This window comes from Glycine soja, chromosome 2 (genome assembly GCF_004193775.1).
Source record: "Glycine soja cultivar W05 chromosome 2, ASM419377v2, whole genome shotgun sequence".
NCBI lineage: Eukaryota > Viridiplantae > Streptophyta > Magnoliopsida > Fabales > Fabaceae > Glycine > Glycine soja.
The window spans coordinates 9,162,399-9,181,142 of record NC_041003.1 but is presented as its reverse complement, the minus strand read 5'-3'; the positions used below and the strand labels follow the sequence as shown (position 1 = coordinate 9,181,142).

The 18,744-nt window shown below is 28.8% G+C and overlaps 1 protein-coding gene across 1 annotated transcript; it reads right to left on the bottom strand.

Moving 5' to 3' along the window:
* Nucleotides 1-8,779: 8,779 nt before the first annotated feature.
* Nucleotides 8,780-10,723, bottom strand: LOC114385814 (zinc finger protein WIP6). Its single transcript, XM_028345886.1, has 2 exons — nucleotides 10,193-10,723; nucleotides 8,780-9,370 (listed from the first exon to the last, which is right to left on the bottom strand). Exons 1-2 carry the CDS (start codon nucleotides 10,688-10,690, stop codon nucleotides 8,864-8,866), a joined length of 1,005 nt encoding a protein of 334 aa, XP_028201687.1. The 5' UTR covers nucleotides 10,691-10,723; the 3' UTR covers nucleotides 8,780-8,863.
* Between the last annotated feature and the right edge of the window lie 8,021 nt (nucleotides 10,724-18,744).

Below are 18,744 nucleotides of genomic sequence, written 5' to 3'. Positions count from 1 at the left end.
GTGCAACCTATGACTAATTGCTAAGGCTATGATTGTTAACCATAAAGTGATGAAAACATTGGTTGGTCATTCATATGTTGGTCGTTTAAGCAATGAAGAAAAATTATAGTTAACTAATTGACTAAATTAAAACATGATGAAACTTGGTCAAATTTTGTTGACAATCAAATATTAAGATCTAACAAATCTTAGCACCAACAAAATCATATACAGTGAACGTTAGAAATACAACATCTAATGAAGTTGATAGAGCGCTACTAATATGTTTATTGGTTTAGACAACTGGACAATGAAGACATCGTCAAAGATATAATGTGGGCACATCTAGATTCCATCAAACTCCTAAATTTGTTTCCAACAATGTTGATTTATGATACAACTTACAAGACAAACAAGTATCGTCTTCTGCTGTTGGAAATTATTGGTATCACTTCAACAAGCATGACTTTCATTGTTGCCTTTGCTTATTTAAGTTTTGAGAGAGCATATAATTTTGAATGTGTTTTAAGCAGGTTGAAAGGATTTTTTGTGAAAGATAATGTGTTGCCTCAGGTTATTGTCAGTGATAAGAATCTTGCTTTCACGAATGCATTAGAGACTTTGTTTTCTTCTTCAACCAACTTGTTATTTATGTTCCACATTAGAAAGAATGTAAGTGCAAAATGCAAACTCCTCGTGGATAAGGGTGAAGATTGAAAAAAAATATCATTGATGCTTGAGAACTATTGTTGTAGTCTTCAGATGAAGTATCATATAATGCACGCTTTAATAGCTTTACAACTCAGTGCACACATTATAAAACATTTGTGGATTATGACCAAATTACATGGTTGATGCCTTTCAAGGAGAAGTTTGTACAAGCATGGATTGATCGGGTCAATCTTGGAAATAGAAAAACAAATAGGTACATAAATTATTTGGTAAAATATGTTTAGAGTCCCTATAAAATTTGAAAAATATTGATTTCATCCTCATAAAAATTTTCGTATTAATTTGGTCTCTATAAAAATAAAAAATGTTTTTATTGGTCCTCAATGGTAACTCTATTAGATGATAATATGATGTAGCTAACAAACTTATACGTGCAATTTGATTACAAATAAACTAAATAATTTGTGGCATTTAATATCCTCCAAAATGAATTAAACAATTTCTGAGAGCTAACCCCCTCCCCGCCCCCCGCCCCCCCGCCCCCCTAATAGCAATTTTCCATTACTTCCCGACCAATTTTCTCGTATTTTCTGATGAGATTAACGGAAAAATTGAAGTAACAATGAGTTTTGATATCTTCTGAGTGTGCTTAGGAAGGTAGAAAAAGAAAGTAATTAAGTCTATTAGCCATGTCAAGGAATCGTATAACAGAGTTACAATTGAGTACCAACAAAAATATGCTTTATTTTTTTTTATAAGAACCAAATTAATACATAATATTTTATGAAAACAAAATCAATATTTTTCAAACTTTACAAGGACCCAAACATATTTTACCCTAAATTATTTGACATTAGTTTTTTTTGGCTTAAGTTTTATTTTGTTAAATTAAGAGAATTATTTACATTTCATTTTGTTACAACATAGGATTGAAGGCGCACATGCAATATTGAATAGGTTGCCTCATGATAACATGGATTATTTCATTGCTAGTTGATATAATATTGTATTGGTCCACTTATCTAGGCTGCAGAGTTGGACCTTTTTTCCACTTAGGGATCCCATGCTAGCAAAGTCTCGTCTCATTTCCATTGGACTTGTCAATGAAAATTACTTTGTGTAGATATATAATATCCACTAAAGTTACCATTTACCTTTGTAAGCTAATATTGATTTGTTCGTTAACTCTATCTTTTGCATGTATGACCATGAAACTGTTTTTTAAAGGATTATTGTCCCTTGTCTCCTGTTGTACCACAATGGAGAAACTACTATGTACCTAAAGCCCGCTTATGGAAAAGACCTTACAATCAATGCATACAAGCTTTCGACTTAATACAATTTCATTCAGTTAGAGGATCTCAATATGTAGCAGACTTTCTTTTTAAGGATTGAAATATGTAGTAGACATTTCATTCATAACAAACATTGAATGTGTATCCCATTATTTTATGGATATGTACCTCAATATGTACTTAACATTTGTATGAAATTTTATTTAATGCATGTCATTTTTGTATGTCAGACTATTTAAAATTCTGGAAAAAAAATATACAATGGAGATATGATTCTGTTATATAATGTGTAACGGAATCACACTTCCGTTGTGTATTTTTTTTCAGAGTTTATGTACAACGAAAGTGTGATTTCATTATACATCATATAACAAAATCATAGTTCCATTATATAGTTCGTTTTTAACCTTCCACCCCCTTGCATAACAGAATTGCGATTCCGTTGTATATTTTTTTCCCATACCAAGTTACACTACAAAATCATAGTTCTGCTGCATAACAAGAGGAGCAAAAACTGTGTACAACGGAATCATGAATCATGATTTCGTTGTACATTTGTAGTGATTCTGTTATACTATGCATAATTTTCGCATCTTATTATGTAGCGAAATACATTTTTATACTATATTTTGAGGATGAATAATTTTAAAATTTTGAGGTATGATAGAGACCAATAACCAAATCCTTTGGGCCAATAACAATTTCCTTAATAAAAACATTAATACAATGCAATCCAATGCAACTATGTTTCATTAGACTAAATTTTAAATTAGACCAAATCCAACCAAACTTTAACCCTTACACCTTAGTTTGCGTACTTGAACTTCATAAAAATATCTTTGTTTTCAAGTTACTGTGGTGAGCACAGAGCACGTGACCTTTTCAGACGAGTTAGTTTATATTATCAGATACGAAAAGAGGTCTGCACCTACATGTGTATTATGTGATTGCTGTGTTTAGACACGTTCCTGTACAGTTAATCTTGGCGCGCTTACGGATACAACAAATTAGAGTTAAGGAAAAGAAAAGTTAAATGAAGAAAAAAACAACCTATAGTGTACCAAGCTATCCCACCAAATAGGATCTAAGGAAATAGATATATGCAAATCTAATCCTGTAATTAGAGAGGTACGTACTATCTTACAAGTCATAAACTTGCCGCTTTACTTTGAGTCAAGACTTTTCCTACTCCACTTAATAACTTTTCATAAACATTAAATTTCTTTAATTCAATAATTGGTTTGAGAGGTGACATTAAATAAATCAATAAAATATTAATTTAATTTAAAATTATTCAATATCTTTTAATCAATTTTATTTTAATATATAATACAATCAAAATTATAAGTAAATATTAATTATAAAATTATATATCTATAATTATTTAGTTTATTTAAAATTTTGACATACATAATGGTGAAGATGATATCACATAATTTAACGATTAGGTTTATGTGAAAAATTTTAAAAATTGAATGGATGATTAATCTAATCAAGATATTGTATCAATGATCAGACCAATGGATTGCTGATTAACCTATATGATTGGGCCTTTATTGAAAAAATAAATAAAAATTTGATACCCTATATTAAAGAAGTAAAAAAAAATCACATCACAAATTAATATAAAATTTTATTATTACTAATAATATTTAGTTTTGAATATATATACTTTGTATGATATATCAAATAAATGTTATAAAACTGATAAAAAATGCTATAAATAATTTTGTATGATATATATAAGTATAATGTATATATATAATTTTGCAGTTATATAATAAGAAGTTGGTGTAGCATAGATGGTAATCCTCGTCCCAAAGTCGCCAAAGGATCAAAATTGGATTCTGGCTGGTGTCCTAACATTGTGCAAGACCCAGTCCGATGGTCGATTCGGTCCGAGTTTTAAACCATTATTTATTATGAGTAATTTGTAAAGTGCACGCTTAACATATTATGGATTCAGTTATAATAGGAATTAATTTGTATACAAATTTAAACAATTATTATGGTTCAAAATTTCACCCACTACCAAATCTTCATTTGCTCATATCATTTAATCTATGAACCAAAACACTCATTTTTGGTTCAATAGCTAAGTATGTGTTTGGCTTATTGTTGTCACAATTTTCTCAAGCAAGAAATTTGTGTTGGGTTAGATAAGATAAAATGTTCCTTTGGGCACATTTTGAACATAAAAACAAACAAATTGTAATATTATCACTAGGGGCGTGCAAAAAATGATTCTCAAAAAAAAAAAAAAAAACAAAACAAAACGAATCGGTTTCAATTTAGTTTAAACGCTTCGACTTTTAAATCAAATTTGAGAATTGGTCTAATTGGGAGGTCAAATTGATTTCAAATCAATTTTAAATCGGTTTTAAGAATGGAACTAATTTCGATCTAATTTACAAATTATTATTTTTCTTCTTTAAAACAACCATTCTGATTTTAGAACAATAAATAATTCGGTTATTAAGGGAATCAAATTAATTTTAAAATCAATTCAATTTTATTTAACCAAACTAATTTAGTTCAAAAATAGTTCAAATGATTCAAACTCATTTATATGCACACCCATGTTTACCAACAATGTAACACTTTATGACTTATAATAAACAAATAGATTCTTGAAAATATTTGTGAAAGAGTAACTTGAACCTACAAGCCTGTACACAGAGAGAAAGCAGGAAGACCTTTTCTTAACTCCTATGATGAGTTAAGTCAATTAAAAAGTTATATAAATGGTACAGTGGTATACAATTTCAACTAATAATTTATCTAGACTAACATGGTTCAAAAGTTTAATGTTATATATACTAATTGCCTATATAGTTGTCCTATCAACACCCTCCAAATAGTTAATAAAAAAATGAGCTATTTGCTACACCAATAAGTAAGAAGTAAATAAACGACCATAACAGTATAATTGACTACTTAACGGGGAACTAAACAATTTAAAGGTTAAAGTGGATGCTAGTCTGAATTGAATCTTTTGCCTCGGATCTGAAACTTATGTCTCTAATACTATACTTGTTTATCATCCTAGACATGATCTCGTGTTTCTGTTGTTTAAAATACTTTTGAGAATTGTTTTTCCCCAAACCAGACAAACATTAATTAATGAACCAGGTTAACGTAGATCCATGTAGCTAAACTAAAAGCAAAAGCAAAGAGTTTCACTTGGAAGATCCAAGCATGCATGCACAGTATTAATTTATTCCCTTTTTGTTTTTCCAATCTTTCCATTTCCTTCTCTTTTCAATCTGCTTTTCATGCTACAAAAGAAGAAAGAGGGAAGAAAAAGCATAAAAGGGGGCAAGATAGAAGTACAAGGCTCAAAGATAAAGCCTCGAGCAAAGAACAAAGATCAGAAATGGCCATGCACATGCATTATTATTTTATGAATGATTGCTTCTGATTACTATTGTATCATGATGATGAATAATTGACATTGTGGCAGACTTATTATTGACTAAACTCTCATTTATTCTATCTCACTTATTTTACTCCAAAACATTAGTTATAAAAATAAAAAATAAAAAAGTTAGTTGAATCAAATAAAACGTAATTAATACATACAAATAGTCTTTCATGAATAATTATTAAATATAAATATCAAAATATTACATCAACAATACAAGAGAGAACAAGTTATAAAAAAAATAACTTTAAGATAATTATTCTTTATTTTTGTCATTTATTTTCTTACGATCTAACGGTTAAAATTAATAATTTATTTTAATCATTAAATTTTTAAAAAATAAATAATAAGATTGTAGAATAATTTTCTTAAAATTACTTTTTTGATGTAACTTACCCCTTCTCCTACTATATTATATCTAACTAAAAATAATCAATAAAAGATGATGCATGGATAAATTATGGTCCAGCATGTACAAAGTTACTCATACAACATCAGATACTAATTAATAATGAATTAATTAATTTCCATAGTAGTGGGGGGAGAGGGTTAAAAAGAGTGGGAGAGGGGGTAATAATAAGAACAAAGGTGCTGAAAATGTTTCGTAGTATCTGTTTGTAGTTGGTCTGAAAAGGCAAAAGGCAGCCCTTTGGGTGAAACCCCAAAAGCAGCAACACATAGCAGTGGTCCATCTATCGTTATACTACACACACTGACAGTATCAATCCATCAAAGGTGTGTTACCAGTGCAGTGCTAGTCCATGCTCAGTAAGTATCACTGACCCCTCAAACAAAATATAAACAACTGATACTCACTCTCTCTCTTTTATTTATTTGAATTTTAATTAATGCTCTTGATAGAATTAAAGACTAATCCATCAAAATACTAAATACATATTTAAAATAATCAAATTCTTTAAACATACAAAGAAGTTGTAATAAATCACATCCAAAAAGATTAATAACAACAAAGATTTATTTCAGATGAAATCGATTAGATAAATCACTTGCCTGTTCGACATGATTTCAACATGATTAATTTTTTTTTAAAAAATATTATTTAACGTGAGAGATAATTATTTTGAATGTTTTATATATATATATATATTAAAATTAAAATTAAGATTATCTATCATCTATAGGCCAAACGATTAAATAGGGGTATTTTTTTTGTAATTTATCATTTAGGAATAAATTTTTAATTAATATGCTAAAAGAGGTAAATCTTAATAAATATTATTACTTCTGAATTGAAAATTGTAACATTTATTATGACTTCTACATTTATAAAAAGATTTACAACTTTAATTTTTTTAATTATGACTCTAAAGTTTTAAGGTTTTTTATATGATTTTAAAGCCATAAAACATTTTTTTATATTTTTTATTGAAGTTGTAAATTAATTTATGACTTCAATATTTTTTCATGTATATTTAAAAAAATCGTAAATAACTTTTTATTTTAATTATTTAATAAATTAATGTACGTTTTATTTTATTTAATTTTATTAAATATTTTTATATTTTTATATTATTTTATTTAATATGTTTATTTAAATTTAAGTCTTTTCACTATTTTTTTAATTTATAAAACAAATAATAATCTTTAACAATAGTAAAAAATATAAAAAAAAATATTAAATAAAATAATATACAAAAAATTGAAAAAAATATAGAAAATATTAAATAAAATTTAAAAAATAAACATACATTTATTTATTAAATAATTAAATTAAAAAATTATTTACGATTTTTTTTAAAAAAATATACGTGCAAGAAAAAAACAACTAAAGTCATAAATTCATTTATAACTTTAAAATAAAAAACTCTTATGACTTTAAAGTTATATTTAAAAAAAATTAAAATCACAAACCAAGTGATTTCTTTTAGTATAAAAAAATTATTTGATATGATAAATAATCTCTTTATCAAGAATTGACTCAATGTAAAAAAAATAAAAATCAGAGAAAATATTACGACTAATTGAGAAATTAAAACATTTACTTTTTTTTTATATATTACTCCCAAATTATAAATTGAAAAAAAAATTACCCCTATTTGATCGATTGACCATCATCTATATTATACCATATTAATGACACCCTTTTCTACTATATCTGCCTTCCCCTCTTTCTTTCCCTGCCCAATATCCATGGCGATGCAAATGCAAAGTTTTGAACAGTAGAATCTGTGACTGCCCTTGTCTGCATGTCTGTCTCTCATCTGCAGTCGCTGAATACTCTTCACTACCTCTTCATGACTCTCTCTCTCTTACTCTCTCTCTCCCTCTCTCATTATCACAGGAAAAAGTAGCATGAAAAAGAAAACGTCCTTTAATTAGATAAGACTGCCACTTCTGGCATTAAATGCAAGAACCTTAGCTTTCATTTCACTGTTTGTCTCCATCTTCTCGCACCCTTCTCTCTCTCAGAGACAACAGACAAAGGTTCAGTGTCTAATTCATTCACCCAAATCTTAGTTACAACGAAAATCTAACAAAGTAAATAACCACCCCCCATGAATTGTCTCACGTCAATTTTTAACATATTCTTTTTCTCGTAATAAACATTAAACTTGTGAGACCTATTTAATATCAAGAAGAGTTATTATAGTAAAATACTCTCTAATTTATTTTTTAAAAACATTTCTTAATATTTGGTAGATCTCCCTTATGTAGTAAATTCGTCTGTTTTTATAATTTTTAATAAAAAGTATTACTAACACTCTAATAAATGATGAATAGGCATAAGATTTAAGCATATTTCATGGTATAAGTAATCAAATTACTGCCTTGAAAAAATTACGTATTTTATGTGTCCTTTTTCTTTTATCTTTCAAATAACACTTAAATACTAATTAAAAAGTGTTTTTTTCTTTTATTTTTCTAAAAATAAAGTATTCTTATAGCCAAAAAGTTATGAAATTAATTCTTAAAAATATAGATAGTAACAGTCAAGGAACAACTCTACTTCTCATAAATATTATTCTATTCACATAATTAGAATTCAAATTTCTCTCATATTCTTAAAAGACATAAGTTATTAGCACTTGTATTACACCTTACTTTCTAGAAAACTAAAAAAGAATATTGTTTTTATTTAAACTTAAATACATTTTCAGTTTCTGTAATTTAATATTTTTTATTTTTGTTCTTATAACTTTTTTTCATTTTAGTCGTGTAATATGTTTATTTAATTTTTTTCTAAAGTACATTAAATAATATTTTTTTACTGTTCAAACTTCAAAGTGTTATGTAAAATACTATAAAAATGAAAATAAAACAAATATTTTTTATGAGACTAAAATAAAATAAAAATATTAAATTAGAAAAAATAAAAATATATTTAAATTTTTATTCATCATATACTTCTAATTAAAAATTAAAAGAAAGACATGAAATGAGAGAAGATGTCATATTTTTTTTTCTTTTTAATATAAGAGGTCATTTCAATCCATAGAATATATCCATTCCACGCTACATATCATATCATATATTAATTAAAACCAAAAACCAAATCATTACTATTATAATCCTCCTCCTCATCATCCTCCTCCACTTCCAACTCATCATCATCATCATCCCCCAACAACAACAAGCCATCCTCCCCCACCCGACCACAGCTCTCCACAGTGTGAGGAGCATGTCCATCCCCAAAGGCACGAACATGGTCCTTAAGCGACCTCTTGTGCTTGAAATCAGACCCACAGATACAGAACCATAGCTTCCCGCAGTTCTTCTCGTGCGTCCTCCAGTCACCTCTCACCGCAAAAGGCTTCCCGCACTTCCGGCACCCGAACGGCTTCGCCCCGTGCTTCCTCTTGTAGTGCGTCTGGAGGGTCCTGAAGTCCTTCAACGGCCGTGATCTCGGGTGTTCTATATTGTTTTTGCAGCCCTCCGCACAGCAGTAGCAGGGAAGCCGCAGCATCGACGATGCTGGCTTTGCGCCCCGAAGTGATTCAGGGCCTTTTCTGTATTGCGAACCGTGTCCCCACATGTGCATCTGCATTAGGGAAAATTTGTAAGAGATTTTTTTTGTTGTTAATTAATAATAAGGTGCAAGAAAACAAATGACACTAAGCTGTTTAGAAAAAACTTAAATCCCACATGAACTAGAGATAATAAGATTATAATTGAGTATATAAGTGGAGAGATAATAAGATTATAATTGAGTATATAAGTGGAGAGATAAGATTATGATTGAGTATATAAATGGATGTAACTCTTGTTTTAAAAATTAACTTTTGAAGTTGATTTAAATTCCAATTCACATTCTAAGATTTTTCAAAAATGGTTTTTGTTGATAAACATACACTTAAATTGGGGGTGGGTTGAGGTGAAGAGATAAGAGGGGGATAAAAAAGGAAAAAAGATAAATATTTTGGTCATGAATGCTTCACATTCTTTTGAGGGTGTGAAAGGGTTTATTAAACTTCAAAGTCATGACTACATTACATGTGATGAAAAGGGAAGAACTAGAGATTTTAGCTAGAGAGATTTGTAAAGTGATTGTAAAATAAATTAGAGGTATTATTACACTTAAAAAGAAAGATAGAAAGAAGAACAAAAGCATTCAAAGAAATTAATGGAGTTAAATTCAAACTTTAACCAGAGAGTGTAACGGTTACATAACATTTTTTTTTTCTGTATATCAGTATACGTAAATCTTTGATAGAAAGAAGTGGATTTTTTTTACTTTTTTTCTTCTTCTTTAAAATCCTTTTTACCTAGGCCTTAAATAAACGGTAATGAAATTATGATGGAATAGCTATATATCCTACAGTATTTTACTTTTGTTTATTTTTGTGGTCGACTAATAATTTACCTGCATGTTGTTGAAACGGTTGAACATTTTGTTGCATACAGTGCAAGAGAACTGGGTGGGTCCAATGAGGATTTGAGCAGGAGAAGGGATCCAGTACTGGCCCTGAATGTTGGGTGCAGCAGAGGCCAAATGAAGATCAGGCGACTTGCTAGTAGTAGTAGTAGTCGTGGTGACACTGTTTGGTGAAGTTGTTGGGGTAGTACTGGGAAGGCCAATGTGAAGGGCCACAGTTACACCACCTCTCTGACGATGATGATCATCAGAGCTAGTAGTAGTAGTAGGGTTTTGCTGGTAATGGTGGTGAGGAATGGAAGAAGTCACGGCTTTGTTGGGGTTGTTGTGTTGTTGGTGTTGTTGGCCAGGAGGGCCAAGAGAGAGGGAGATGGAAGCTTCATCCACTACAGCTTCATGATGATGATGATGAGGTTCCAAGAAGGCACTACTAGTACTATTACCAGGACAAGATGATATGTAGGAGAAAGGGTGGTGAGCTTGCATGGTGTTGTGTGATCTGTGAGATTTGGCAGATGGGGTGGTGGTGTGTGTAATGTTATTGTATGATATTATGAGAGAGAGAGAGAGAGAGAGAGAGAGAGAGGGTGCTAGCTAGGTAGGAGAGAGTAGAGTAGGGAGGGAGAGAGAGAGGGAGAGGGCTTTTTTGTGAATGTTGTGTGATAATGTAAGTGGGGACGAGAAAGGCAATAAATAAACAAATCTTGTGGATGCTAGCTTTGGCTTTTGGCATTTGAACATTGAAAAACAGTTATTCTTATCATGAAAGTATAGCTTATAACATACTATATATTAAATTATTTTCCTCATAAATTGCATATAAATACAATTCATGTGATCACAACTCAAGTAAGTCTCATTACAATCATGTACACCCCCAAAAACCTTGACATTACAACTAAAGTTGCAGTCGCATAATGCACACATTTAAAAATCAATATTAACATTAACATGTGTAAAGTTGTAATTAAAAGTATACGAAAATGTCTAATTTTCTTCATATAACAATTGGGTTATGCAATTCTATATATAGTAGATGATTGGTGCAATTCTTTATGTGATTAAAGATGATTGGAACATATTTTTCCTTCTTTGTACTAATGATACTAAAATGAGAATGTTTAATCTAATTTTCACTTAGGTAACTCAGACTACTCAAAATATATAAATGTATTGATTTGAGTACCATCCTTAATTGGTTTAATTTGTTTGATATTATATATGTCATCATGCTAATGGATTTGGTTGTGTTGGTGTGTGGTTTTGTGGTCTCATATTGTAGAAGAGATAGAATACTGGGAGAGAGAGAGGGTGGTAGCATGGTTGGAGTGGCATGTGTGTGTGTGCGTACGTGGAATGAAGGGAAATTGGTGATATGATGCGTTTTTTTGGCGTGTTTTGGGAATAGAGGAGACACAGCACCGGCAAAGGAGGAAAGTGTGAGAGGGGGCAATGAGGCAAAGGAGGGTGCAATGCATAGAACATCGTACCACGACACTATCTCTAATTCATTTCTCTCTCAACTCACACATACCACATAACATATTAGCCTATAATCAACATTCTCAAAAGGTTAGGAGCCTCTAATATGTTTTGTTTAATCCTTTGTTTTGTGTTTATTTTTAACTATAAAATCAGTAGGTTATTTTATTTTCTTAGAATTTACATAAAAACAATAAATATGATGGTTTTTTTATAATAATCTTTTTACATATAATTAAAAAATGAAAATATATAAAAAATATTTTTAAATCAAATAAGTTGTGTAAGTTCTTAAGATCATCTTCATGCAAGATTTTTCTTTGGATTCTTAAAAGGATTTCACTTAATTGTACATATCATTCTTTTTGTTTTTTTTTTTCTTCAATTTAAGCATCTCATTCTCATGAGAATTCGATCAATCCCTTCAACCCAGCACGTCTACAAAATTAATTAAATGGGTTTCACCAATAGACCTGCATTCTTACTTTATTTTTACTTGAAATATAAAAATCTATACTAATGTGATGGAACGGTCCACAATTTTTTTAGCATCGATCGGTGTTTCTGTAAGCATTAATTCTTATTTTAGATGCTCTGCAATGGTTAGATACAGAAATAGTATCGTGCCTCTTTCTTAAATACCATGAAGGACTTGAGGTTTGCGGGTGACCTAATAACACTGATAATTCTGGGGACATTTGAAGCATTTTATTAAATTTCATAAAAGTAATTTATGACTTTTTATATGTATATTTTTAGTTTATGTTAATAATTTTTAAGAAAAAGTTCTCAAAAATGAAATTTATTTTAATTTACAATGTTTTATTATCAAATATGTGTATACACGACTTCTGTTGCATTTTATTCTCACCCCATTTCTTTCATTTGTCTTTTCATTTTCTATCTCATCATATCATTTATCATATCTTTATATATCAATCTCTTTCTTTTTCTCTCTCTTTTTATATATCTTTATTTTCTTTTCACCTATACATTCCCAAAATTAGGTGTACATTTAACATTTTACTTAATAAAATGTTATTAAACAAATACTTTTTTTTCTCACTTGAATGTACACATTAATTGTATTATTGTAAATGAAGATTTTTATATTATAAAAATTAGATTAAATTATATTTTTGATCTTTCTAATTTTTCTAATTCATGATTTTGATCCTAGTTAATAATCTCTTATTAATTTTTTAACGATTAATAATTTTTATTTAATTTATAATTAATTTAACATCTCTAATTATCATAATTATTAGTTAATAATCTATGAGGGATCAAAATTATCAATTTATATAACTAGAGAATCATGTTAAATTAAAAATCAAGAAAATTAAAATTATAAATTTAAAAAATTAGAGAAATTAAAATTATAATTTAACTTAAAAATTATATAAAAAAACATTTTTTTTCGTCCATCTCATTTTCATCCTTATTTTCTTTCTATATTTTTCTTCTTTTTTCCCATAAAATCAATCACGTGTGCCACTTCTCTTCTTACATTTTCCCCCCTACCTCTAATTTCTTTCCACTCCCATTCACCCTACAATGTGGTCCATTTTTTTTTTATCATGACGTATATAATAGCCCTAAATCTTTGCACCAAACCAAATGGGGGGGACTTCAATTCTGATGAGGTCCTCAATCTTCATGTAAGCTTTCTGAATTCTCTTGTGCCCACATTTACTCTCTCTCAAAAGTTGAGAATGAGTGGGCAATGGCACAGTCCCTTTCCAATTCAGAGAGGCACAGAAGAAAGAAAAAAAACTACAAAAATGAAAAGAGAGAGTGTATAAGAACACAGGAAGTAGACATGGAGAACTGTAGAAGGTGGAGGCGTGTCTCTCTCTCTCTCCCCCACTTTGTTATTACCAGAAGAGAAGGGGATAGATAGTGTGATAGTGATAGTTCATGGTGATAGTGATGCTAATGCAACGGAAGTGATAGTTGCACTGTGTAATTAGGATGTGTAAACCAATAGCTTTGTGTGTGTCTCTACTACCACGGGTCTTATTCATCATCCAGTGACAGAATGTGAAAAGGGAATTTTTTTTTTTTAATAATAATGATATCTTCACACAACCAATGTGAAACGGGGTTTAAACAGAAAGAAAGGAAGAATGTGAGATATGTAACCATTGATTTTTTTCCAAGTTAGCATATTAGGGGTATTTTCTAATATATTAGATTAGAGATCAATCTTACTTAAGAGCGTAAATATTATTCATCTAAAAAAAATTTGTACAAAATAAGAATCAAACTCAGATTCTTTTATTAGTTAAATTATTCTTATTTATGTGAACATAATAAAATTTTATATCACTGGGTTAATACAAAGATATGTAAAAATTGATGAGATCTAAACAAAGTAAGTGTAAATAAAACAGAAAATCATTACAAAAATTGTAGCTAGGTAACCACGAACTTTTTTTGGCAATGCAGAATTCTATGCAGCTTATCCACGACCATCTCCAAAAATAATTAAGTATCTCATCTTTTTTATGGCCAAAATAAGGCATGCTATTCACGATTAAGATATTAATATTACTATATTTCATTGTACTGAATGTAAAAAGATATGTGTGAGAAAATTAAATTTAGAATACTTTGACATCTCAAAATTTACAACTAATCACACTAAGATCCATCCACTCAAACACATAAGTAGAGGGGTAGGGAATAAAATATTGAGATGTTAAAATATATATCATCATTCATGTAAAAAGGGACATAAAAAATTGATGGCATAAAAACAATATGAAATGGTAAAAATGAATTTAAGAAAATAAATTTATGAAATGATTGAAAAAAACGTGTTTAATAAATTATTTTGTTAATTTTTCCTAATCATATTAATTATGAAATATTATATAACATGTAATTTTTGTATGAATATTTTCTTACCAAATAATATTACTGTTAAAACAGTTGCAACACTGATGTTCATGATGTTATATTGTATGGTAAGAAACTAAACTTGTTCTGCACAAGAACAATTAATATCTATATAAGGAGAGTCAAATTTGGTTTAAACATACTTTTTAATAGAACAAAAAATTAAGGAACATGAGTGGGATAATTCCAAGTTTGAGAAGATCAACAATATTAATACTAGTAAAATAGAATATTTTTAAGACAATAAGATTAGTGCATATTTGGTTAGACAATACACACATTGATATAATTTTACATAAAGTTAAAAGTAAACAAAAATGCGATTTTTTCTTTAGTCTTAGCTTGCAAGTTATTCAAACAGTGCAGCGTGTGTTGAATTTTTTAATAGAAAAAATTGCTGAATAGTTCACGTGTGTTCGCACACCTTAAAGAGTAGTTTAACTTTTGGTTCATATTTTGCTAAGTCCACATATATAACCCTACTTTGGATATTAGTAATTGTAATCTTTTGAAGCCACTGGGAATCTTTTGCATAAGTACCATCACGGGATACAAATGGAGAAATTCTCAATGTTGGACAAAAAGTCAGAGAAATAAGGGATGATTCTTTGTCTTGCCTACTCAATCCATTAACGCAAGCACTCTACGTGAACAGTTTGCAACTTTTCACTCCCATAAACAAAAATCAAAGAAAAATTAATCAAAATTAAATTTTATTAAAGGAGACAACATTAATGGGCCGAAGCAAATGGTTGGTGTGGGTCATGTCTTTGATTGGACATAGCCCAAAACATAAAACCACTGTCACAACACCCATCAAATCAATAAGCATCTTTCTCTATGCTTTCATTCAGAGAGTCCACCAAAAGGGCTAGTAAAAGGTCAGGTAGAACTTCCACTTTGACTAGTTTCATCTAAGCTAGGGTTCATTATGCCTAGCACCTTGTAGGGCTCTAGGGCTATTTTTATCTATGGCTTATATTCAGTTTCCACTCTCCTACGCTTTCTAGTTGTTTGATGAGAAGAAGAAACTACATGTAGCATAATAACATAATATTTTACCAGTTCAGAGGGCTAGAGACATAACTATCCAAACATCGGAATAAATTAATGGGCCCTGAATCTTGGATGTGTTACTTATCACTGTTGGGTTTCTATTTTTTGCATGCAGGTGATTTGATGTTACTCTGAATTTTCCACTCACAACTGTTCTCGCTAGTTTAATGTCCATTACAAACTCCAATTCGGTCAAACTAAATCACTATCAAATTAAATGGCCAAGTTAACCTTGCCAAACTATTAAAAATTATGTGTTGTTTATATAGGAACTTGAATTTTTTTTTTCTAGTTCAAATAAGACATACTACATCTAAGGACATGACAAATTAAGTGGGTGTTTGGATTTTTTTTAAATCACTCAAACTTTGATCTAAGACTTGAAAATCTGAAGCAATATAAAGTAACTTTGGCTTTAACGTGAAAATTGAATGTGATTTTCACTAATATGACGCTCAACCAAACACAGTATAAATGAATGTTTAGATCTTCGTCCAAACCTCTCAAACATGGATCCAGGATATGAAAGTTTGAAGCAAATAAAAAGTAATTTTGACTTTTATGTGAAAATTAGACGTGATTTTCACTAATGTACGTGACAATATTCATCCAAACACATTGTAAGTATATATTTTTAAATAGATAATTATTAATTTATTCAATAATTTAGGTTTTACCATGTCATTTATTGTTATAATTTTGAACTTAGTGAATTCTAGAGCTAGCTTTTTTTTTTATTGTCTACTTAAACTTAGTGAATACTTTTTTTATCAGAATTAGTATGCAAAGGTATCGTAGTAGAGAACAAATCGCAACCATGTGGAAACCTCATACTCTATCTACCATTTGCAGCACACTAAAAAGTTATTCCAAAAGAAGAAAATAAAGAAAAAAAACTATACGAGACAAGTACCAAAACCTATATAATGACAGAAAAATCACCTAAATCTATAGCTAAGAAGAACCAACCTATTAAAGTAAAAGTCACATACTCAATCTAGGAATTAAATCCACCCAGTAAACCATTAAAAAATCTGTAGGAGTATTTCTTTCTTTATACATATGGGACACTAGAAAATGCATATTTTTAGTAAGTGATTCTATCCATGAAAAATATTGTTTTGTAAATTTATCCATTATGTATAATTGACACAAGAAATTGCATTTTGCATAGTCAGAATAAGTTATGCATAATTTATAACAAATTGTTGCTTAAATAACATTCCTCTAAAAAAAAGTGTATTTTTTTTATACATAATGGAGATAATAAGATTTAAACCTATACGACCTCATACAACATACTCAAATTTCTCACCTCTAAATCGGTTCTATTTGAGTTAAGTTTAACATTTTGTTTGATAATGAGTTAAGTTTAACTTACTAATATGCATGCTAAATTAAATTGTTCCACCTATTTAATAGGAGAAGAAAATAACTAAATGAAATGAAGTTGAAAAGATAAGATAAGCAGAGTTTACGAAATTATAATTTACCAGTGATTAAATTATACATTTATTTTAATATAGATGATCGTGTTATTACTTAATAGATGTAAATACACCATGATATAAAAATCATAGTATCTGAAATTAAAAAATAAAATTGAGAGAAAAAGAAAAATCCGGCTTATCTCTGCTTGTATCTTCCTCTGATAATTGTACAGGTATGATTTTAATTTTGAATAATAATATATGAATCACTCATAATTTTATATATTTTATCAATATATTTTTTTTCTATTACATCATAAATTTTATTATATTTATATAATTTTTTTATTCACTCTCTAAGTCTCTAAGTGTTGAATTGTATATTGAATATCTTTCAAACATTTTTCTTCAATTTTAAATAGTGACAAATGCATGTAGAGCAATAGTTACTTATGGTTATTGTTTGTGTCAGTAGCTGGAAACTGATGGGAAAACATTATTGAGTTGAACCACGACAGGTCTACGACAGAATATAATTGTGATAGCTACCGTAAACAAAAAGTATTAGCTGCTACCTTTGCCAACATAATTTACATTGATGTTAATTCCATATACAAGAAAATTAATATCAGTTATATATTTTTAACATATTTTTTATATTCACTAAATAATGAGTGAGTCTTATTATACAAAGCATTAAAAGTTTTACACCACAAACTAATTAAAAATCACAAGTGGTAGTAATGAATCTATAGAACTTTGAGTTAATGGGGCAGTTTCTTTTTAAAAAAAAATAATAAGAATAATCAATATCATATATAAGATTCATGAAGATAATAGAGAAATTAAAGATAACAGGATCAAATATACAAAATCAATGGGGCAAATCATAAAAATTTAACATATTTACATGTAATTTGCACAGTCTTATATTGAAATGCGGGGCCGCCGGCCATTTACTAAAAATATACCTTTTAAAATAATTATTATACAAATTAATAATATAAAATTAATTTATAATTAAATAATAATATAAAATTTCTTTACATTAGCGGTGACTGAACTGCTTACTCATGAAAAAATATATTAGAATGTATGTGTTATTAGTGTTACCTTTGTTATTGGTTATAGGTTAAAATGTAAATTTTATTTCTCTATTTTTAAAAGAAAATTATGATTTTAATTCTAATACTTTTTAATTGAGACAATCTCTTACTTCTAAAAAATTTATGATTTTTATTTTTTATTTTTTTTAATTGAGATATTTTACTTTTATTTTTAAAAAAAAACCATAATAATTAAACCAAGATTATCAAAATGTGTTATTAGTGTTACCTTTGTAATTTGAAGAAGGATTTTGTAATTCTTTTTAATCAACGGTCTAATAGCCTTAAAGAAGAATTTGTGTATCAATAGAGGATATAACCATAGATTAATAGCAGCGTTTAACACCATAATATGGTGTGGCTGTGGTTCCTAACCAAACTCCATTTAGTCTGTATTGGAACCAGAGTAAGGGAAATTAAATAACTGTACTTTAGTACCTCTGGTACTCAATTTATTAATATATATAATATGTTTGCTGATATAAAAAAAATTAGTGTTACCTTTGTTATTGATTATATTTGGACATAGTTAAACACAAAGATTATGAAAATGTGGACGTGT